This window comes from Andrographis paniculata, unplaced genomic scaffold, assembly GCF_009805555.1.
Source record: "Andrographis paniculata isolate CXL003 unplaced genomic scaffold, ASM980555v1 Contig52END, whole genome shotgun sequence".
Lineage (NCBI taxonomy): Eukaryota > Viridiplantae > Streptophyta > Magnoliopsida > Lamiales > Acanthaceae > Andrographis > Andrographis paniculata.
The window spans coordinates 1587588-1612467 of record NW_026137587.1 but is presented as its reverse complement, the minus strand read 5'-3'; the positions used below and the strand labels follow the sequence as shown (position 1 = coordinate 1612467).

At 33.5% G+C, this 24880-nt stretch overlaps 1 protein-coding gene across 1 annotated transcript; it reads left to right on the top strand.

Annotated features, from left to right (window-relative positions):
• Positions 1 to 6572: 6572 nt before the first annotated feature.
• Positions 6573 to 7247, top strand: LOC127254366 (agamous-like MADS-box protein AGL61). Its single transcript, XM_051279458.1, has one exon. It carries the CDS (start codon positions 6573 to 6575, stop codon positions 7245 to 7247), a length of 675 nt encoding a protein of 224 aa, XP_051135415.1.
• The last annotated feature ends 17633 nt before the right edge of the window (positions 7248 to 24880 follow it).

Below are 24880 nucleotides of genomic sequence, written 5' to 3'. Positions count from 1 at the left end.
TGACCATAAATTAATATCTTTAATTGAAAATAGCACAAGAAAAACTCAATTCAAATATTAATTCAATTCCGAAAAGATTAAATTATTTGATCATGCAATTCTTAGAGTAAGCTTGTCAACTTATTTATCACTTTATCAAACAAGTGCACAATTATGGATGCATATATTTGATTGATACACAATTGCTAAACCGATCTAAGATCCGGTTGTGATACAAGATTAAATAAAACAATTGTAGGCACGAACCACAGACATTGCACAAATACTAATTTAATAACAAAGATTTAATTTAAATCAAAATATAATATCACATATCCAAATCCGAAATCTAAATTTAACTTTGGACTATAATATAAAATTAACTACACATATGCTTAAAAATAAATAAAAGTGGTAAAAATGATGATCATCCGATGGGGCTTCCTCTCATACCATCCTTCCCAATCCTCCAAATTAGGGAGTGTAAGTTGTGATATCCCATCCAAAGTCCTAATGTCCTTTTATAAACAACAAGTCTTCAATTAATTCATGCCTTCAATCAAGTCTTATTCCATCTTTATGCCTATAATCACGCTACCATCCTCTTAAATCAAGACTTTTCTTGCCGCATACAATCAATCCTGATTTTCTCTTTTTTGACCCGGAGAATGAGCGTGAGTATCTTAAAATACTCCAACCTATCATAAATCGAGATTATATCAAACTTATTAGATATCTATCCAAAATATTAATTATAATTTATAATTTAATTATAAAATATATGAAAATATAGGCTCTATGAGTTGAATTTGGAGGTAAAATTATGAGAATCTTCTCGATGACCTTGTTATGGATGGTGTCTCCTAGGCTTTCAATGTGATTTACAATGTCAACAGCCCTTGTAAAAAAATTAGTCACATTTTAACTCTCTTTCATCACCAAGTTGTCAAAGTCCCTCCATAAAGATTGAAGGCGTATAAAGATAACTATGTCATTGCCATGAAACACATCCAACACGTCCCATGCATCTTTTGCCATCTTTTTATTGAAAGTCCGTGGATAGATTTTATTACCCAGTCCTTGCTCGATATAGCGAAGTGCAGTGCAATCATTTTTCTTATTTTCTTTGTACTGTTTTTGCTGAGCATTCGTCCAGGCTGCAGACATACATTCTGCGGGTGGTTCTTCGAATGCATTTGCTACAATATCCTATAATCATGTGATAGGAAGAAATCTTGCATTTCACTACTCCAATAACTGAAATGATCTCCTTCAAAGATTGGAACTTCACTCAGGGAATATTTAAACAAGGTGGGTACCGTAGAACTGGACATTGTTTTCACTACAAGAAAAAATCATTTTTGTAATAAAACTTTTTTGTCTCTAAATCTACTTTTTTCGTTACTAATGACACCAGAGACGGAATTAGGAATGGAATTACATTAGCTACGTGAACTTTAGGGACGAAATTCCGTTATAAATATATTACTTTTTGTAGTGTTTACAGCTTTGATACCAAATTTGTTGGGTAGGATAGATAGTACAAGGGAATTGCAGAAGAAAATATAAGGTGCTGCTGAACTATGCTTTGATGATAAATTCTTTATTCTACTCCAGTGAAGCACGGAGTACATCAATATGTAGAACTAAAAGACTTTCTAGATAAATCCATAGGACTCTTGATCTACAAGTCGTTACGTTTTTGGTTTATTATTCTTAACAGTTCCTTGAACTTAAGGTAATTACCATATTAATTACTTTGAATATTACAAATTATTGTTTCAACAATGAGCACCTAGAGAAGCAGGGGTGTTATGAAAGTCTGTGCCTTATATGATTTTTTCTATTGTTTATCAATATATATATATATATCCAGATGTGATGTTGTTCATAATTTTCTTTAAAACATTTGTGGTCCGAACGTATCTTTTCATCCTATTGATTGGTTTTTTTCTTTTCCTCATTAAGATATACATTACAAGTGTTACCAAGCCGGATGTACAGCTGCTCTTGGAAAAAATGCAAGAAGCAACAACTGTTTGGGATTATGAAGGATTAAAAGGTTAAGATATATCAACAATGAGTACTAGGTTGCAATTGTGAAATGTCACTAAGTCCGTGGGTCCATGAAATCTCTAAATTCGGAACAGATTCAATCAAGGAAAAATGCTGAGAATGTGTAGAAGAAGCGTTTTTGGTAGCTTCGGTGCTCCCAATAAAAATTCTTTAACACCACAATTGCCGCCTTGCAAGTGGTGCCGAGGTCGATCCACAGACACTGTGAAGTTTAATTTCTATTTTGTCACAATTTCAAATATTGGGGGATAGATTAGAAATTCACTAAGATAAGTGATAAAATGTAGATTTCAAAAAGATTAAACTTCTAATCCAAGGAGTGAACAAGAAACCGGATTAAAGATTTGATCATTGATTTTAAATAATCTCGTTATTCAATTGATAAATTGGTTATAAGCATTAGATACGATCATAACGCCCGATTTTTCCTTACTTTATTGGCGGCAATGGTAGGACCGATTAACCACATCCCTAATCAAAGAAATAATCTAGGTACGACCATAATTTAATTTCCTCAATTGAAAATAGCCCGAGAAAAACTCAATTCAAATATTCAGTCAATTACGAAAAGATTAAATTATTTGATCATGCAATTTCTAGGTTAAGCTTGTCAACCTATTTACCACTTTATCAAACAAGTGCACAACTACGGATCCAAATGTTCAATTGACACACAATTGCTAAACCAATCTAAAATCCGGCAGCGATAAAAGATTAAATAAAATAATTGTAGTTATGAATCACAAAAATTGCACAAATATCAATTTCATAACGAAGATGCAATTTAAAACAAAACATAATCTCACAAATCTAAATCCGAAATCTAAATTCAACCTTGGACTAGAATAAATAAAACTAGCTACTCATGCTCAAAATAAAAGAAAGCAATAAGATAAAGATAATGATATCTCCCGGTGGTGCTTCCTCTCAAATGCTTCGCTCAATCCTTCAAGCTATGAAATGTAAGTGTAAGTTGTGATATCTCATCCCATGCCTTGACCCCCTTTTTATAGATGATCGGTTCTTCAATCGCGCTTTTAATCACTCAATCTCAATCATCATGCCTACAATTACGTCTCAATCCCCGTAATCCATCACTTTCCCTGACATGCAAGCTTAGATCAAGCATTTCCAAAATTCTGTGATCGAAAACATCGTATGAGCGTGAGTTACTCCATTCCTTTGTACCAATCAATAATATGCCAAAATGAGTAGAAATCTATCCATAACATTAATTATATTTTGTAATGTATCTATTTAAATATAGGACAATCTATGCATTATCAGTTTTCCGCACAGGATAGGGTGAAAGTCATTTACAGCAGTAGCTGACGAGGTACTTAATAATATCTATTTTCTTCGATCAACTATTCGTAATGCCTTATGATAATACTTCTAAGGATTGATGGGAAGTATAAAGTAATTTTGAAGTACTGGAAATTGATGTGCAGGCCTTTGTCCTCGCTTATCAGTTTTAGTACTTTGTATAGTCCATATTGTTATGGTGTATGATGAACTGTTGGCACTACTGAAATTGGTATTTTCTTCTTGTCGTAATGCTTTGTGTCTTTATTATAAGTCACAACAAATAAAACCATGAAAAATATTACAACTGTGAAAATGTATATGTTAAACATGGATATATGTTTCATGGAGATATGAGTGAGAAGTTATAATTTGCAAAAAATTATGCGTTGATTAGTCCATAGAAAATGTTTCTATACATGAAAAGTGGTAACAAAAGACATTTTATGTTAAGGGACTCATGTAACAAATACTATATGAGTGAATTTACTTCTAGTAAAATTAAAATCTGTTACAAAAACTTGTGACTTGTTGCCAAGCTAACCCTTTTTCATTATGAAAGACATGTTGTAACCTGAGAAGGTCCAATAAAAAGGTTTATTAATTGACATTTTAGACTTTTTCTGGACCTACAAAAAGTACATTTTTTGAGAATGGTCAAATCACTGGAACACATGTTGGTTGGATTCAAACTTTGATCCTCAGCATGTCCCAGTCGTAGAAAGAGGGTGATTAAGTAAAAGTAAAAAGTGCTGGATGATTGAAAAATAAGTTATGTGCATCTCATTTTGTTAGAAAACAATTTAATAAATAATTAAAAATTGAAAATCGAAAGAAGACAAATAACAAATAGAGTAAGAGAGAAAGAAGAAATACAAGAGACCATACTCATGTTGTTTTAAATAATTAATATGTATTTTCTTTGAATTAAATTGGTTTATTTACCAAAATTAACAATATATAAATTTGTACACTTATATTTTATTTTTTGCATTTAATAACCACCTTCTAGATTTCATATGACCTATATATGTACATAAACCAATTGATATTTTTCGTTTTTGTCGTATTTGTTTGTAATTTTTTATTTTCATTATCTTTGTTGATATTCTCATTATCGTACAAAATTAAGATTTATGTTATGTTTAATAAAATGATAATGAAAAAATCAGAAGTTATTACACAAAAATTAAGTTTACCAACGTCTTCACTGTAAATATCACTGTATGTTAACTTGGCCTCACAACATCACAATAGACTACCACAGCTACTTTTTTTTTTTTTTATTTTCTTATTCATCTACTACAAATAGCATCTCCATTGCATTTGTTCTTAGTTTCCTTGAATCGGATATCGAAACTTTGGTGACCCCTTATGCCACTACAAAAAAATATCAATTTTGTAACGAAAATTTTTCGTTTTTAAATCCACTTTTTCCGTTACTAATGATATTAGAGACGGAATTAGGGATCAAATTACGTTAGCTACGTGGACTTTAGGAATGAAATTTCGTTACAAATATACTATTTTTTTGTAGTGTTCATATTTATGTGTTTTCGAAATAAACATATTACAACATTCTGAGATTTATATGATTGTTCCAAGTTTGAAATATATATATATATATATTATGTTGAATATTCTTGAGGGCAGTCTTATTTTATTTGTATAATATTTTGTTACAAATTTTCTTGCAAAAGTATCTCTGTAGTTTATAGCATAAGATTGAAATTCATCTTGTAATTCTTTGTTATAATCACTGCTAAAACAATATATGTATGCATATACGGATATGTATAGATATACGGTGAATATCAAACATGATAATAGAAAGAGTTAGAGAAGTTGTGGTTAAAAATTAAAGCAGAAAATTTTATTGGTTTACTAATGTTTTCATTTTAATATTATTAATGTTAACATAACTATTTCATTCATTGTTTGAATGAGATTTTCTCCTTGAATTGAATGGTTTAAGGGTACTATATAAAATAAAAATTAATGAAAAACTAGCGAATATCATTTTTTTATATTACTCAAACTCAGTTAGTTAATTGTCCTGTTTAAATCTAATCATCTAGTCTACTATTTAGATAAAAGAGAAAAAAACATAACATTTAACATTTAACATCATTTTGGAAACTCCAATATAAAAATTTGTTCGGTGAACCTCAGTATTTGAAGAATTGTGACCAAATATAGAAATATTTCTAAATTTAAACACAAGGTTGCCCATAACTCTATTGTGATTTCAAAACTCAGTGTAAAACCCCTCTTACTTTAAAAATTGTTTGACGCCCCTTGTATTTTAAAAAACATTGCATGAAACCCTTTTATGATTTTTGAAACTCCATGTAAATCATCATTTTACTTTAAAAATTTAATGACACCCCTTATACTTTAAAAAATATTGCTTGAAACCACTCATGAAAACAATATATATAGGAAATCATCTCATCACACAAGGGAGATTTCATGGAGGGTTTCATGTGATGTTCGTAAAAGTATAAGACGATGTTATGCAACTTTTAAAGTACTAAAAGATTTTACACCGAATTTCGAAGCGACACGGCAATTATCAGCAATTTTACTAATAGTTGTGCATGCACAACAAATTTTCACATTAAAGGTTTAAGATTCGAAGCAACATGAATCATCAAACAAAATTACGCGTGCCCTAAAAGTATTTTTGATAAAAAAAATAAATTATAGAAGTGTTATTGAAGTCTTTTCATATGTATTCCTTGATTTTGTTTTTGGATATACATATTTATGTATATACTGTATTTTTTTAAACTGAGCAATTGTTGGTTGTATATTTAATGTGGAATATTAATATCATATGATATGTATTTTCTTATTAACATGAAATAAAATTGAATAGTACAATATAAAAAAACACACTATCACATATTACTTATAACTCCAAGATTTTGTGACAAAAACTGGGAAAACTTCAATATCCAAAATTAATTAACAATAACTAGAAATATAATTTTTATTAATATGTTCAATTTTGTATAAACAAAAAGTGGATATAATCCATCAATCCAATTTTCCAACAAAAAAAACTTATCAAGAATGATTGGACTAGTATAAATATTCGACATCCATGCATGAAAAAAATACAAATCAATATATCAATGAATCCTTTATTTGTTTCTATTTTATTGTCTAAGTTCTTACAAGCGTAGCATATTTCCTTCATCGATAACATGAGCAGTTCCGGAGGTCAATCCGAATCTTCGCAGCGAAAACCTGGCCGTCGCAAGTTACCCTTGCAAAAGATAGAAAAGGAGAGCAACCGTCAAGTTACTTTCTCCAAGCGCCGAGAAGGGGTTTTCAAGAAAGCGAGTGAGCTTTGCACCCTTACTGGTGCAGAGGCTGGCGTCGTAGTCTTCTCGCCCGGAGACAGGGCCCATTCGTTTGGGCATCCAGGTATAAACTTAGTGTCTGACAAGTTCCTCTCCCCAGAAAATATTGGTGTAGGTAATCAGCAGAGAGAGGGTCAACATTTGGTGGCGATGCAGCAAAATGGAGTTGATGATTTGGCTCGTGTAGAGGCAGGAATAGCTGCAGAGAAAGCAAAGAAAGAAGAGCTAGAGAGGATAAAAAGGGAGAGTATGATACCCCTGGGATGTGCAGGTTTGGAGGGACTCGGATACGAGCAACTCCAGTTGTTGAAAGAAGCTGTGACAAACTTTGGAAAGAATGTGAGCAACATGGTTGCGGGAGCGCCTGTTGCTCCACCAGCTGCGAATGTGAGCATGGATTTCGCATTTGGGGTTGGTTCCAGCACCATGGTGCCAGATAATAAATCGGCGGGGCAGGGTGGCAGTGGCAGCGGCAACAACAACGCCACCGACAGGAACTATAAAGGTGGTCGGTAAATGGGTCTGTGCTGGTGATGGGATTGATGTGGCCGTGCTTTGTTGTGATAATTATCAAGAGTAAAATTTTATTTTATGTTTTATTTACGAATAATGTGTTTTGTATCTGTATTGAAAACCGTTGACGTCAATAAGTTGTTTGTCCTTGTTTGTGTGTGTGTGTTTTTCGCTACATGATTGCATTCTAGACATTTTTTTTCTTAAAAAACTTCAGAAGTAACATCTATTTAATTTCTAAATTTTTTCTAAACATAGATTTTATTAAAATGTAACAATAAATGTTATTTAGACTTGAGTCATGTTACACATGTTTATGTAAATTTAGAAAATATCTCATAATCGGTTTTGAATTCCAACTAATCAGTTCCAAACTATTGAGGCATGGTTTTAGGTTGATTACAAAATTATACAAAATAAGGGCTCTGTTTAGTTCTATTTTCATTTGTATTTTCTTAATAAACTTCCAAGAATTTTTTAACCATTCCACGTTTTCTGTAGAAATATATGCAACAACTCCAATAAAAGCATCACAGTACCTCACATTGAATTCTCATATCAATCTTCAAATTACTGAATTCGAAACAAGTCAAAACATCAAACCAGATCCAAAATACATCTATCTATACACAATAAGACAGTAGCATGATCATGGGATCTTTTTGCATATAAAGAATTTTGGCAACACATATACCTGGATATGCATGCAACATCCTCAAACTAGAAGACTACAAGCAGGACAAAACAGTTTAATTCTTGTATCTATAGTTTGTAGGGTGACGAAAACTATAATGCACAATAGTTTGCACTATACAAACTTCATATCCTTTTATCGAATTGAAGATCAAATTGTATACTTTCAAATAATTCCATATGATAATGAATGTGCATATGTATATAGATCTATAAAATAATTCTCAATAAACTTTGCAATACAGTAAATATTTTATTATTCTGCATACATAATAACTGTGATCTGATTGTAAGTATATTTTTAACATATTTAATATATTATTCAATGTTATAGAAAAAGTATTGAATTGAAGGAGAACTTATAAACTCGTATAAACATTATTATGATACTAAATTGCTTGATGGTTGTGTAAATTCATTAAATATTTTATATAGTAAATGACATAAAGATATTGAAGCTTGACGTAAATCTTTCCAACCATACAAGAAAATATTGAAGTATTGCCAAAACGTCCAACGCATCTTTTGCCTTCTTTTTATTGAAAATCCGTTTATAAATTTTCTTAACATCCTTGCTTGATATAGCCAAGTGCAATGCAATCCTTTTTCTTATTTTCTTTGTATTGGTTTTGCTGAGCGTAAGTCCAGACTGCAAAGACACCTGTTGAAGGCAGGTGGTACTTCGAATCCATCTGCTACAATATTCCAAAGATCATGTGAAATGAAGAAATCTTGAATTTTACTACTTCAATAATTGTAATGATCGCCTTCAAAGATTGGAACCTCACTCGGGGAATATTTAAACACAGTGGGTACCGTAGAACTTGACATTGTTTTACAGCTTTGATACCAAATTTGTTGGGTAGGATAGATAGTAAAAGGGAATTGCAGAAGAAATTATCATGTGCTGCTGGACTATGCTTTGATGATAAATTATTTATTCTACTCCAATAAAGTACGGAGTACATCAATATGTATAACTAAGAGACGTTCCAGATAAATCCATAGGACTCTTCATCTACAAGCCATTACTTTTTTGGTTTATTTTTATTGACAGTTCCTTCAACTTAAGGTAATTATCATATTAATTACTTTGAAAATTAAAAATTAATGTTTCAACAATGAGCACCTTGAGAAGCAGGGGGTGTTATGAAAGTCTGTGCCTTATATGATTTTTGCTATTGTTTATCAATATATATATATATATCCAGATGTGATGTTGTTCATCAATTTTCTTTAAAACATTTGTGGTCCCAACAGATCCTTTCCTCATTAAGATACACATTACAAGTGTTGCCAAGCTGGATGAACAACTGCTTTTGGCAACAATGCGAGAAGCAACAACTGTTGGGGATTATGAAGGATTAAAAGGTTAAGGTATATCGACAATGAGTACTAGGTTGCAATTATGAAATGTCACTAAGTACGTAGGTCCATGAAAATACTAAATTCTGTACAGACTCAATCAAAAAAAAAAAATACTGAGAATGTGTAGAAGAAGAGTTTTCTGCACCGGATAGGTTGAAAGTCAGTTACAGCAATAGCTGCGAGGTACTTAATAATATCTATTTTTTTCGATCAACTATTCATAATGCCTTATGTTAATACTTTTAAGAATTGATGGGAAGTATGAAGTTATTTTGAAGTACTGGAAATTGATGTGCAGGCCTTTGTCCTTGCTTATCAGTGTTGCTAAATTGTAGTCCATACTGTATTGGTGTATGATGAACCTGTTGCGACTGCCGAAATTGGTATTTTATTCTTTTCATAATGCTTTGTGTCTTTATAAAAAATTTAATGTTAATCATTAAAAATATTATGGATATATGTTTTGGTGTATTTGTTAAATATGGATATATGTTTCGAGTAATGAATGAAAAATTATAACTCGGAGAAAAATATGCGTTATTAGTCCTTAGCAAATGTTTTTATGAATCAAAGTAGTTACAAAGGACATTTTATCTTAAGGGTACTCATCTAACAAATACTATATGAATAAATTTACTTCCAGTAGAATTAAAATCTGTCACAAAAACTCGTGACTTGCTGCCAAGCTAACCCATTTTCATTATGAAAGACATGTTGTAACCCGAATATTTGTATCGCGAGTACCTGTTACTTAGAAACACACCACAAAGTCCAATAAAGAAGGCATTTAAGTGACATTTAGCCTTTTTTTGGACGTGCAAAATGTACATTTCCTGACAATGCTCAAATCACTGGAAAGACACATGTTACTTTGGTTCTAACTTTAATCCTTCAACATGTCCCGGTCGTAGAAAGAAGGTGATTACGTAGAAGTAAAAAGAGCTGGCAACATGTCCAGGTCGTAGAAAGAGGGTGACTACTTAGAAGTAAAAAGAGCTGGCTGATTGAAAAATGAGTTACGTCCATCTGATTTTGTAAGAAAACAATTTAATAAATAATTGCAAATTGAAAATCAAAAGAAGACAAATAAAATAATAGAGTGAGAGAGAGAACAAACACAAGAGACCATACTCATATTGTTTTAAATGGTTACATGTGTGTTCTTTGAATTTAATTTGATTATTATTTAAATTAACAATATATAAATTTGTCCACTTTCATTTTTTTTTTTTTGTTTTTCACAGTTAATAAATACCTTATAGATTTCATGTAAATTTTTATTTACATAAACCAACTGATATTTCCCGTTTTTGAGCGTTTGTTTGCAATTTTTTATTTTCATTATCTATATCTATATTGTCATTAGTGTACAAAATTAAAATTTGTGTTAAAATGATAATGAAAAAATCGGAGGTTATTAAAAGAAATTGTTACGGAAATATTATGTTTACCAACGATTCTCATTATCGTACAAAATTAAAATTTATGTTATGTTTAATTGGTTCCAGCACCATGGTGCCATATAATAAATGGACGGGCAGGGTGGCAGTGGCACCGGCAACAACAATAACAACACCACTGACAAGAACTATAAAGGTGGTCGGTAAATGAGTCTATACTGGTGCTGGGATTGATGGGGCAGTGTTTCGTTGTGATAAACTTTGAAGAGTGAAATTTTATTATATGTTTGATTTACATATAATGAGTTTTGTTCGTGTTGAAAACTGTTGACGTCAATAAATTGTTGGTCCTTGTTTGGGTATATGTGTTTTTTCACTACATGATTGCATTTTGGATTTTTTTTTCTTAAAAAACTTCGTAAGTAACATGTGTGTTTGTTTGGGGGATTGGATTTAATTTCTACTGTTCATCCAATTCCCCCCCCCCCAAAAAAAAATATCAAATCAAACACCTATTTTTCATTTTTTATATTATACTAAAAATTAATTTTACATTCAAAATATCACATCAACACCTATTTATATCACATCATACAACTATTCAAATTCAAAATTTTTACTATTCAAATTCCAATTCAAAATCCAAACCCCCAAACAAACACACAGTTTTTCCTAACATAAATTTTATTAAAATGTAACAATAAATGTTATTTAGACTAACGTCCTGTTACACATGTTCAAGGAAATTTAGAAAGCATCTCATAATCAGTTTTGACTTCCAAAGAACTAGTTCCAAACTATTCAGGTATGGTTTTAGGTTGATTACAAAATTATTGAAAATGTTACAAAAGTACAATTTCTTGTTTTGGCATATGTTACTACCTTTTTTAGGGTATTGAAACTCGAGGACAACCCAAATATGAAATGCAGCAGACTGCTGGTGAAAACATTTGTATTGTTTGTTTGTGCCCCTTTTGCACAGGTTTTGTCAAGATATGGACTGTCAAACATAGGAGAATGTTGAGGGATAAGACAACAAAATATTGCAGGTTTGTGGTGGAGCATTTAATTCCCCAACGTTGGTTAGTCAAAAATTGCATTGAGACAATGTGCTTGTATAAACAGACTGTGAAACAGTCTTGTGAAGTGAGAGTGAAAAATAGAGTGAAAAATCTAGTGAGAGAAAGAGTGCATTTTCTCTCAATCTTTTCCTTTTCACTACTCCTTGATCTGAAGAAGAACACGAGTTTTCATGGAGATTTGAAGCCCATCTGAAGAATGAGAAAAAGAATTTCCAATAGGAGAAGAAGATCAACCTATACCTGCTTACTCTCAGTTAGACTGGTAGTCTGCTAGGATTATAACTACGGTTTAGTCCCTAGTTTCTTGTACATTGCGACGTAAAGAAGACTGTAGGAGAGGATAGCTTTGTGTCGGTGTTTGTTGAGTCATTGAGTCCCTTGTATACCTGGTGATAGGTTTAGTGGACGTCTCCTCGATTAGAATCCCCCAGATGTAAGTAGTTACACCGAACTGGGTTAACAAATCTTGTGTGTTGTTTGTTTTATGTTTGATCTTAGCCAGCCATAGGCAAGTATCTGTGACACACACAAGAGTTATAATCACGGAACAATACCACGTGTTTCCGAAGTGCAAACCCCTTGTGGTTTCCTATTTCCGCTGCCATTAGACCCGGAGGAGTGTTGGCCTCTTACTGTGTATGTGTTCCAGCTCACGTCTTTCCTCTGTTAACCCAACATCTGGTATCAGAGCAGCGTGCTCAATACCCCGAGTAGATCTGTTCGTGGTTGTGAAAAATGAGTCGAGAAGTTGCTTCTACCACTCGTCCACCGGTCTTTGATGGAACTAACTATAGATATTGGAAGACTAGGATGGAGGCATTTCTGATGATGCAAGGTGACAATGTTTGGGATGCAGTTGAACGTGGATGGTCTGCACCTATGAAAGTCGTTCCAGGAGAAACTGCGATGGATGCTCCTACTGTGATTCCGAAACCGAAATCGGAATGGACACCTGAAGAAATCTCAGCTTCGACTGAAAATGCAACAACAGTGAACACTATTTTCGCTTGCGTTGATGAAGTGCAATTTCGTGTTATTGCAAATTGCAGGAAAGGAAAAGATGCATGGGATGCATTGAAAAATGCTTTTGAAGGAACTGAAGATGTTCGAGCGACCAAACTTCCAAGAGTTGAAAGTATGTTTGAGTCCTTGAAGATGAATCCGTAGGAAATTTCTATAGTCGATTCAAAGATGTAGTGAACCAAGCATACTCTCTTGGACTAGAGTATGATGAACAAAAGCTGGTGAGGAAAATGCTTCGATTTGTTACGAAGAAGTTCAATCCGAAGGTTGCAGCCCTAGAAGAGTTGGATAAAGTGAAGACAATGACTTTGGAAAGCTTGAATGAAATTCTCTTGACGTATGAAATGAATCATCTTGAAGAAGACACTAACAAAGGCATTGCTCTATCTGCTGAAGACCAAGAGTTGATTGAATCTGATGAAGAGATGGCCCTTCTATCTAAGAAGTTATCGAGGATGATCAGAGAAAAACAAGCAGCAAAATAGTTTGGCAAGTCGAGTAACAGAAATCAGTCTAGAGTTAAAACAACGGGACAACACATAAATTATTCTGAGCAGAAACCTTAAACCTTCAACAAACCGAGAAGTTCGTTTGAAAAAGGTCACAGAAAGAGATTCAATGTTGCATCTAGACCTAATGTTACACAGGAACCAACTTGCTATGGTTGTGGTGGTGTTGATCACTTGAAACCTAAATGCCCATCTGTGAAGAAACGTGAAAAACGAGCTTACCAAGTAACTTGGAGTGATGATGATGGTGTTGATGAAGATGATCAGAATGAGAATGATGATGATGATGTTGTAGCATTCGTTGTGAAGAATGGTGAATCCAGCAAGTCAAATGTCAAAGGGATCAATGGTAACCCTGAAGAAACAACTGAAATGGATATCTTCGAGCTTATTGAAGCCTATGAAGCTGTTGTTGATCTAAAACAATCAATCCGGAAGAACAAAAAGTTGATGGATATGATCAACGAATTGGAATTTTGACATGAAAGCATGGCATTTGAAAATGAGGAAATGCTAGAAGAAACTCAAGATTTCGCAGTTGAAGTCAAGCGATTGAAAGCAGAGAATGCTCGATTGATTATTGAAAATGATCGACTTAAAAAAGGCAAGGAGAAGCTTGATGAAGTTCTCTCAATTGGAAAACCGTTTGGAGATCACAAAGGTTTGGGATATTTTGATTCAATGGAGATTAAGCCTACTAAATTTGTAAAAGGAGGACTACTTACTGATTTGAAGGTCCCAGAAGAAATTCAGAAGCCGAAATTGATTGAGAAAGCTAAAACATCCATAAAGATGAAACAGCCACAAAACAGTCAGAAAGCAGTGAAGATCAAACAAGCATCAAAACACCTGCATGACTGCAAGTATTGCGAATTTCGTGGTCACGTAGCTGAAAAGTGTTTCAAACTGACAAGAGATGTGATGTCTGGAAGAGACATTCGTTGGGGCTCAAATAATCTCAAACAACATGTCAAAGTAAGATTGGAATGGAGACCAAAGAAAGATCAGAGGAGGATGATGTGTTGTGTGATTCTCTCTAGCCAAGAATCCACAAATCCAACTAGATGGTACTTCGACAGTGGTTGTTCACGTCACATGACGAACCAAAGACATCTTCTGAAAGATTATGTTACTAATCAATGTGGAGAAGTAGTTTTTGGAGATGGAGCCAAAGTTCAGATTGCGGGATATGGTACACTAGAAGCCGAAGGTACTCCTAAGCTTTCTAAAGTTTATTTCGTTCAAGGCTTAAGTACCAATCTAATTAGCATATTTGGATTTGCTACATATGGACTTGATGGGTCCATTTGATACACCCAACCTAAGTGGAAAAAGGTATATCCTTGTTTGCATTGATGATTTCTCAAGGTATACTTGGGTAGAATTTCTGCCGGAAAATACTGATACATTTGAAGCTTTTGAGAAACTAAGTAGAAGGTTGATAAATGAGAAGAAATCCAATGTGAATCGGTTAAGGACCGACCATGGAAAAGAGTTTGAGAATGCAAAGTTTGATGGATTCAGCAAGGAACATAGAATTCTACATGAATATTCTGCACCTAAGATGTCTCAACAAAATGGTGTTGTTGAAAGAAAAAATCGAACGTTACAAGAAATGGCAAGAAGCATGATGCATGCCAAAGGAGTTGCCAAATTCTTATGGGCAAAAGTTGTTAATACAACTTGTTATATCAGTAATAGAGTATACTTGAGACCTCACTCTGAGTCTACGCCTTATGAATTATGGAAAGGAAAGAAGCCAAATATTTCCTATTTTCGAACCTTTGGATGTCGATGCTACATATTGAAGGACAGAGATCAGCTTCGAAAGTTTGATTCCAGATCAGATAAAGGTGTGTTTCTTGGATATTCCTTGAATAGCAGAGCTTATACAGGGTACAACACTCAATCAAAGAAAGGGATGGAGTCTATCAATGTCGTGTTTGATGAAGCTCACATGGAAAAGAAATCCATAAATGATGGTGATGAAGATGAGGTGATTAATCCATTACTTGTTATTCAGAACTCTGTTCCAGAAGCTCAACATGCTCAACCTCAGCAAATTCGATCAGAAAATCAGGAGAGTTCAATTCAACTTGAATGGTCTGAACCCGAAGGTTCAACAGAGGTTGTAACTGCCACAGAACCCCCTGGAGATTGTGAATCTGATCCTAAAATCACAAAATATGGTTCAAGAATCCCTCGAAATCACCCCATTGATGTCGTAATTGGTGATCCTCAAAGAACTCGCGTTACCAGAGGTAAAAGAATTGATTTTAAAGATCTATCAGGAATGAATTGTTTTGTCTCAACTTTCGAGCCAAAATCCGTTGAAGAAGTTTGAAAGAAGTTCATTCGCGTTGTTGTGCACAACTTCTATGGATCAAACAGATGTTACAGGATTATGGAATTGAAAGAAGTTCATTCGCGTTGTTGTGTGATAACACCAGTACCATAAGTATGTTTGCAGCCTTTCTATGGATTAGGGTTTAGGGTTTGGAATGTGTTGTTGATACTGCATTTCCATTTCTTTTGTTACTTTTGTGAAATGCTATGAAAAATAATCCAATGAATAGGTTTAGGCCCTTTCCATACAAAAGCTAGCCGCGGAAGAGTTTGGAAGATTTAAAGATCATGAGGGCAAAGACAAAGTGAAGGAGAAGGAGAAGCATAAGGAGGTCGAATTGCAGTTACTGCAAGCTGTGCAGAGAAGTTCGACAAAGGGCAAGAATCTGGCAAATGATAGATCGGCAACTGAAGAGGACCAGGGAACAAGCTCTGGTCATTCTAATCTGAGAAAGGTGCCGACATTATCTAAACAACAACAACTGAGCTCCTCCCAGCTATCGGCTTATAACTGGAATGGAGAGTTCCCAGGTTTGTACTTTTGTGTGTTATTATAGCACAATTGCTGCTTCTAAAATTTCATTTTCACATCAATGGTCTCGCAAATTAGGTTAATGTGATAGTCTCTTCACTTGCAGCTTTAGTTGTAAGGATAGATGTTAAGCAAGGCTGGAAAAATATAAGCTTGGTACCGGTATGTTCAAATACTTGTTCAACTAGATTTTTCGATAACATGATTTGCATCCTCAAAAAATAAGCTTACAATTCTTACAATGATTGTGTTTCAGATTTCATCAAGAGGCTTGCAAGATCCTATGGGTTATGCAAGAAGTCTAGTAGGGATCTATGGTCCAAAACCTATACCTGCAAAACTGAGTTATAGAAATCAGAAAGAAACTACCGAGAGAACAAAAACAACAACGATGGCAGGAAGCACAACTATACATACTTCAACGGCAGAGATCAAGCTTGATAGCCCACCGGTGGTGGACCTCTCAGCCGCCAATGAACGCATGGCCAAAAAAAAAGGCGACGGTTAAGTACACAAGGCGGAATCGGCACCAACCTAAGATTTGTGAACCTTCTCCATCCGGCCTAGAATACGGCGACGATGATGATGTTATGGAAAAGAATCAGATCAGACTCGTTGGCGAATTAGTTCAACTTGACAGAAAGATTAGTGAAACAAATAAAAAATTCAGGTATCAGCAGTGTAGCAGATTGCAATGGCCAGAAGGCTGGCAGCAAGAGGAAGAAGAGCACAACCGTTGTTGCCGATTCCAGATCTCTTACGATGTTGCCATGACTGAGGTCCCTTTTTTTTAATTCAAAATTTTAATTTATTGAGTTCCAATTTCATTTCTGAAAATGAATTTTCATTGTTGAAAGGATGCTTGAGTTCCAATTTAAAAATGAATTTTTTTTTATAAAGGCTATATGCATATTTGAGTTTTGTTTGATGTTGTCTGCACGTGGTCAGATCAACGTATGATTTCTGGTTGTAGTTGCGGCCCATTCATTATGAAACAAGTGATCTATTTGTTGCGGCCCAAGTTGATAAATCCGGTGTATCCATAAAGAAATATCGATTTTAGAGGATTTTATTGTGTTAGATTAATAGATTTTATGGGATTTGATTGAGAGAATATGGTGAAGTCAAGATATAGATTTATTTAGAATGATATTTTTTATATTTGACGATTTTACCTTGTGGTGTCCTTTAGTCTTACCAATTTAGTTCCCATAAAGAAAATTTAATTAAATTTATTTCACAACACCCCCACCTAAATTTAATTCTTATGCATCCTTCATCCCAAGCTTTCTCTTGGAATTTTCGAACAACTTTGTGGGCAACGGCTTGGTGAAGATGTCCGCCACCTATTCACGACTCTCCACGTGCTTGAGCTTCACATTTCCTACTTTTATCTTATCTCGGATGAAATGCAATCGCATATCAATATGTTTGCTTCGTTCATGGTTCACCGAATTCTCCGCTAGGACAATGGCAAATTTGTTATCAATTCGAACTTCAGCTGGTTCACGCTGCTTCAGTCCTAACTCCCTCAATGAGTTTCTTATCCAAACTGCATGGCAAGCACACCATGACACTCTGCCACATATTCAGCTTTGTACGTTGAGAGTGTGACGATTGGCTGCTTCTTTCATACCCACGTAAATGTTGTTCCCCCATGAAAAATACATATCCCACTGTGATCTTTCGATCATCAAAGTCTTCACACCAATCACTATCTGAATAAGCTAACATCTTATACTCTTTTTTCTTCATGTAAAGTATTCCATGTGACTATGTTCCATGAATGTATCGCAAAATCCTTTTTAATGCCTTCTAATGTGTATATAGCAACTGTTCCATAAAAAGTATGTAATCACTCCTAAAAGTTCACAATTTAGCGAGGGAATAATTCCCTAGCTAAGAGAAAATCCCTCACAAAACTTGATTTGCGACAAAATTTGTAAATCAAATTATTCTCTCGCAAATCCTTCAATCACAACATTTTATGATGCTTCTTCGTCTATGGAAAAATTATAGTAAGGGATTTCATTATGATTTTATGAGGTGTTACATGGGATAAAATATCTAACTATTTTTATCAAGTTCAGCGAGAGATTAAACCATTCCCTAATTTTTTTTGGCGGATGAGGATACATTGAAGAAACAATACCGGAAACTGGCCCTCTCCCTTCACCTAGATAAGAACAAATCAGTAGGCTCAGAAGGAGCCTTTCAAATACTGTCACAGGCAGGCCCGTCCCTGAGGTTGGGCCATGAGGGTGACCACCCAGGGCCTAGTCAAGGTTGGGGCCCCAAATTCTTAAATTATATATATATATATATGGTACTATATATAGAGTAATAATAACATACTACACATGCTGCTCCAGTCATTTTAATGGCTAGTCTCCCAATGTGAGTAAGCGACCATTCCACTCCCACCAATGATTTATCTTCAATTTACCATTAAGTATTAAATTTTATATATGTGGGGCCGATTTTCTTTTTCTGCAATTTTTTCCATTCCACTCTCAAGTCCCACAAATATTTTCTTTCTCTAAAATTTTTTCCCCACAGCTACATTCAACGCGATTCTTCAAGTTAAATTGGAAAAGAAGATATAGAATTGTGCACTTGAAAAATTACAGGCTTGCAGCCCCATTGGCCATTTTTACATGTTTAGGATTTCAATTGATTTTTTTAATTGAATTGATTTGCTTAATCTTACAATATTTTAATTGAATTGATTGGTAGTTTTATATTTTTTTTTAGTGTTATAAGTTAACTTAATTGTTTGATTATATATATATAAGATTATAGTGATATAGATAATAGATGCAATTTTTATCTAAAAAAACATTTGCAATTAATTTTTTTAATTGATTTTTTTTGGGTGTTATAGGTTAATGTTTTTTTTGTTCTTTTATATTCTTTGCAGATAATACAAACAACTAAACAAGGACAAGGAAACAATTATGAATAAAATCCAGGTGCTTTTGTTTCACTTCGTTAAATATATTTTGTTATTGTTTGATTTATTTCTATAGCAATGTTGCCAACAAAGTATCTCTCTGGTAGTGAAAAAAAAAAAAAAAAAAAAAAACGGATTGAGCAATTGGTAGAGTCGCCAAAAAAGATCTCTTGATAATTGTTTTTCTAGAAATATAGGTTCTTCCAGTGATGATGTGAATGTAGATGATATTGATTCGTTGGAATCCAACGATGAATTAACTAATGAAAATAGAAATAATATTGACGAATTTAATGATAATAATTTGGATGAGCATGATAATGATGTAAATATAGTTGATGATGATATTTTAGATGAAAGTTTATTTATTTATGACCCGAGGTATTGGAATAATCTTGATAATAAAAAAAAAGATATTTTAATTGAAAATGGACCGAGAAGAGACTTAAATCTTACTTTTGTCTTGGATAGTACTTCTCGACATTTTTCAAATATTCATTACACTAGAAAAATTAAAAAATGGTGAGATTTTAGACCGAAAATGGTTATTTATTCTAAATATGAAGATAAAATATATTGTTTTTTGTGCAAGTTATTTAAATCCAATAATAATAGAAGTTATTTAGCGGGTGATGGATTAAATAACTGGAAACATCTTGGGGATATACTTAGAACACATGAAATTGATAAAGAAAAAGAACGTTCTCTTGCTAAAAGTAATTTAGCTTATCGAGGATCAAATGCAAAACTTTATCAAAATAGCAATGACAATTTTTTAGGATTAATTGAAATGATTGCTGAATTTAATTTCGTGATGGAAGATCATGTTAGACGAATTCAAGATTATGACATTCATTATCATTATCTCTATCTCGGTCCTAAAATTCAAAATGAGTTAATTTTATTATTGGCTATTGGTATTAAAAATTCAATTATTAAAACTATTAAATAATCAAAATATTCTTCTATTATTCCTGATTGTACGACAGATGTGAGTCATCAGGAGCAAATGACTTTGATTATAAGTTGTGTAAATATGTCAAATAGTATGATAAAAATTGAAGAATATTTTTTAGAGTTCTTAAAAGTAGATATACAAGTGGGTTACAACTTTTTAATGAATTAGTAAATACGCTTAAATCTTTTGATCTTGATATTGCTAATATTAAAGGCTAAAGTTATGATAATGGTTATGAAAGGTAAGCACCAAGGTGTTCAAAAACGATTACTTGATATCAATCATAGGGCTTTTTATATGCCATGTGCTTGTCATAGTTTAAATCTTACTCTTTGTGATATGGCAAACTTGTGTGAAATCTATATCATCTTTTGGAGTTATACAACGTATATATATACTATTTTCAAGTTCTACAAAAAGATGGAAATTTTGGCTTAACAATATATCTGGTTTAACGGTAAAATTCTTGTCAAATACTCGATGGGAAAATATAATTGAAAGTGTTAAAGCTATTAGATTTCAAACTCCTCATATTCGATTCGCTTTAATGGATTTATATAATTCATGTAGTGATGCCAAGTCAGAAAGAGAAGCTGAAAGTTTATTAAATGCTCTCAAGTCCTATGAATTTTTACTTGGTATGGTAATTTAGTTTGATATTTTATATCTAATTAATATTGTAAATAAAACATTGCAATCTAAATCAGTTTGTGTTGATACTGCTGTCAAACAAATAGAAGATGCTATATTTTAAAAATTATAGAATGTTGGATTTGACTCTAGTTTAGAAAAAGCTAAAGAAGTTGCTTTTAATATGGACGTTGAATGTAAATTTTCAAAAAAATGACATATTTATAGAAAAAAACAGTTTGATGAAAATGAAAATGAAGATGAAATACAATCTGATCAAGAACAATTTAAGATTAATTATTTTCTGATTATTGTTGATATGGCTATTACATCCTTAAATGAGAGATTTGAACAATTAAGTAAATTTAATAGTATTTTTGGGTTTTTGTTTAATTCTAAAAAGCTTAAATCTTTGAATGATGATGAACTTAGAAAATGGAGTGTTTGTTTTTTAAAATAGTTTATCTCATAATGATTTATGTGATGTTGATTTAGAAGATTTTATTACTGAATTAAAAGTTTTACAAGTTACTTTACCGAATAACTTAAATTCGCCTATTGAAATTTTTGAATATGTTAGAGTACTGATTGTTATCAAAATATTTCAATTGCTTTATCGAATTTTATTAACAGTTCCTGTAACAGTAGCATCTACTGAAAGAAGTTTTTCTAAATTACAGTTACTGAAAACTTATTTGAGGTCATCTATATCGCAAGAAAGATTGAATGGTTTAGCTATGTTATCTATTGAAAAAAAAAATGTTAGAAACCATTGATGTTGATAATATATTAATAATTTTGCATAAAAAATTGCTGAGAAGTAATTTTATGTAATACTTATGTATTTTTATTTATATTAAGCAGGCAGACAGTAAAAATAGCTCCCACAAAATAGCAAACAAAATATGATAACATGGCGGCGTGTCAACATGTATGAAGTTGGTGGAATAATCCAAAATATTAATAATTGGTTTAAACCCTTTTCAGATGTACTCTTTTATGTTTAATTTTGTTTTATTAAGCATATTTTGTAAAACTGAAATATTGTTATTTTTATTTTTTTAATAATGATTATTTTTTATTTTTTTAAAAAAATTATTTGGTAGGAGCTCCTTTTTAAGTTTTTCCCAAGGCCTTCCGATATGTCATGAACGGGGGGCCTGGTCACAGACATAAACTGTACTATCCGATAAAGAGAGCAGAAAGGACGTATAATATGAAGATAAACATGCTGCCTCAGACTCATAGGGGTGCTTTCTCAACTTCTGCTGATCCAACACGTATTCCTCTGAGACGAACAGCAAGTCAGCAATACGGTTTCGCTGCACCGCATCTGAGATATTTCCAATTCACCGCACAAGGTGTTCCTTTCCATCAGGATTACTTTCCAGGATTTGTACGGACGATGTTTCAAGAGAGTGGAGTACCTAATCCATCCCAGCCTTCTAGGAATGATAATATGTCTTCAACAGGGACATCTGCACCAAACTTTTTTTCTTCAAATCCAGCTGCTCATTATCATAATGCTGCAGACTCAGTGCAGTCAATGTCGAGTGCTAACCAGCCAAGACCGAACACATTTTGGACATCTTCCATTTCGTGCAAGACACACTTTTGAGTACCGAAACTTGTATTTGAACAAGAATTTGGAGTGTCCTCGGTGCAAACAGGCTTTCTAGGTGTAGGCATTAAAAATTAAATGTCTAAATTGAATTAATTATCATGTATTTTGGAAGAAAATAAAATTCCAGTAAAATAAATATATGGTATTTAATTATGCACATATGTTAATTTTTGTACAATAAATATCAACCATTAATGCAAAAATCTGCTAAAAATGGAAGATATTGTACAAATATTACGTGCATAAATAGAGACATAATAAATTTGACAGAAAAATAAATTAATTTTTTCAATTAAGGAAGTATACAGATTAATATCTTACGAAAAAGGAAATAATATAAAGATCTAGACAAGATAGGAAGGCGCGCAATCAAATCCTTCAACAATGGAAAACGGAATCTGATGAAAAAAATTAAGATTATAAAATCTTCCTATCGGCCAATCAGGGTGCGCCACGTGGCATCACTTAAAAAGGAAGCCAAGGCCACCCTCCCCTATAAATAGGAGTCTTGGTCAATTCATTACACATCGGAGTTCATTTGAAAACTTACGCAAGGGTAAGTCTCTCTAAACTCTCTGCAATGTTCTTCATTGTTCTTCGTGTCCTTCGAAGCGTTCTTCATCGAAAAGTCACCGATTTGGACAAATGATTCAATATTGGTTGAAGAATTGATGAAGTTAACATTCTTCGTTGTATGCCCGAGCCGGAGGAAGGATCAAAGCTCCCAAAGCCATTGAGAAATCCATCAAAGCCAAGGAAGAGCCTCCAAAGTCGCTCCCAAAGCTTCAAAATGTTCATCGCGTTCTTCATCAAAGGCGCAAACTCGACTCTCTACGATCCAAAAGTCAAAAGGACATGCAGCCAAAAGCGTTATGGAGCACCAAATCTACCCCCCTCAAAGATCAAATTCCGTCGGATCATCCAAATGAGACATCAATCCAAAGTCAACGATCAAAATCGCCAACAAGGATACCAGAGCCCTCCAAAAGCCATAAAAGCTAAACCGAAGAACAAATCCCTTCGGATCAAAGAAGCCATCCAAACCCAAGTTGGAAAATGAATCGATCCGGGAAGAGAATCAAAGGATCCAAATAGAGAATAGGACCCGCATATATTTAAATTAAATGTAATTTGTACGATTTTGCGTTTATAAAAGGATGGTGTATTATTGGCCAACCATGGTTAAAGACTGTATAGAGTTTGCATAGAGATGCCAATCGTGTCAATTTCATGCTAACTTTATCAATCAACCACCAGAACTATTGCACCCAACTATTGCTTTGTGGTCATTTGATACCTGGGGCATGGATGTCGTAGGACCACTCACAAGTCGTCCGCTGGACATCTCTATATATTGGCTGCAACAGACTACTTCTTCAAATGGGCAGAAGCAGTTCCTTTGAAAGAAGTCAAAAAGGAGATGGTAGCTGACTTCATACGAGTCAACATCATTTACCGTTATGGGGTTCCTCAGTGTATCATCATTGATAATGGAAGATCTTTCGCCAATACTCACATCGAAAACTTTGCGAAAAGTTTGGCTTCCAACAAAAGAAGTCCTAGATGTATTATGCACCGGCAAATGGACTCGCAGAGACATTCAATAGAACACTTTGTAACTTGCTGAAAAAGGTTGTCTCCAAATCAAAAAGAGATTGGCATGACCACATTGGTGAAGCTTTGTAGGCCTATCGTACTACATTCCGCACTGCAACACAACCAACACCATACTCACTTGTATATAAGGTCGAAGCTTTCCTTCCATTGGAAAGACAAATTCCTTCACTAAGGATTGCTCTTCAGAAGAATTGACGACTGAAGAAAATGCCCGATTAAGACTCGAAGATCTAGAGGCTCTCGTCGAGAAAAGACTACAAGTTCAACAAAGACTGGAGTGTTATCAAGCACGATTATCTCGAGCTTACAATAAAAAAGTCAAATCACGATCCTTTCAAATCGGGGACTTGGTTCTTGCTGTGAGAAGGGCTATTGTGATAAACTTTCGTTTGGGAAATAAATTTTTATCCAAGTGGGATGGACCCTATGTCGTCACTGAGGTCTACACAAATGGTTCATACAAGTTGACATCTCAAGACAGACTCCGGATAGGGCCAATCAACGGGAGGTTCCTCAAAAGATATTATGCGTGAGACCTTCAAATCAAATCAAGACTCATTAGCATGAGAAAAAACTGCAAAATAATAATAAAAGCAAATTCAAGTTGCTTTGAACTACGTTATGACTTGATCCCTTTACCGAGTACGTAGGCAGCTTGAGATATACCTTCAAGTTCAATCAAATGAAAAAAAATAATAAAGGATTTGGGTAAAATAAAAAAAAAATGCCCGAGAAGAAAAAAAATCTGATTTGCAAAAAAAAAATAGTTAAGAAAAAGAGAATTTAAATTTATTGATCGACAATCAAAATGAAGAGTACAAATTCATCATAAACATTAAGATTGCACAACTCTTCTTTGCTAATATCCAACAACTCTTCTAAGCTTTTTAAGTATTCTTCG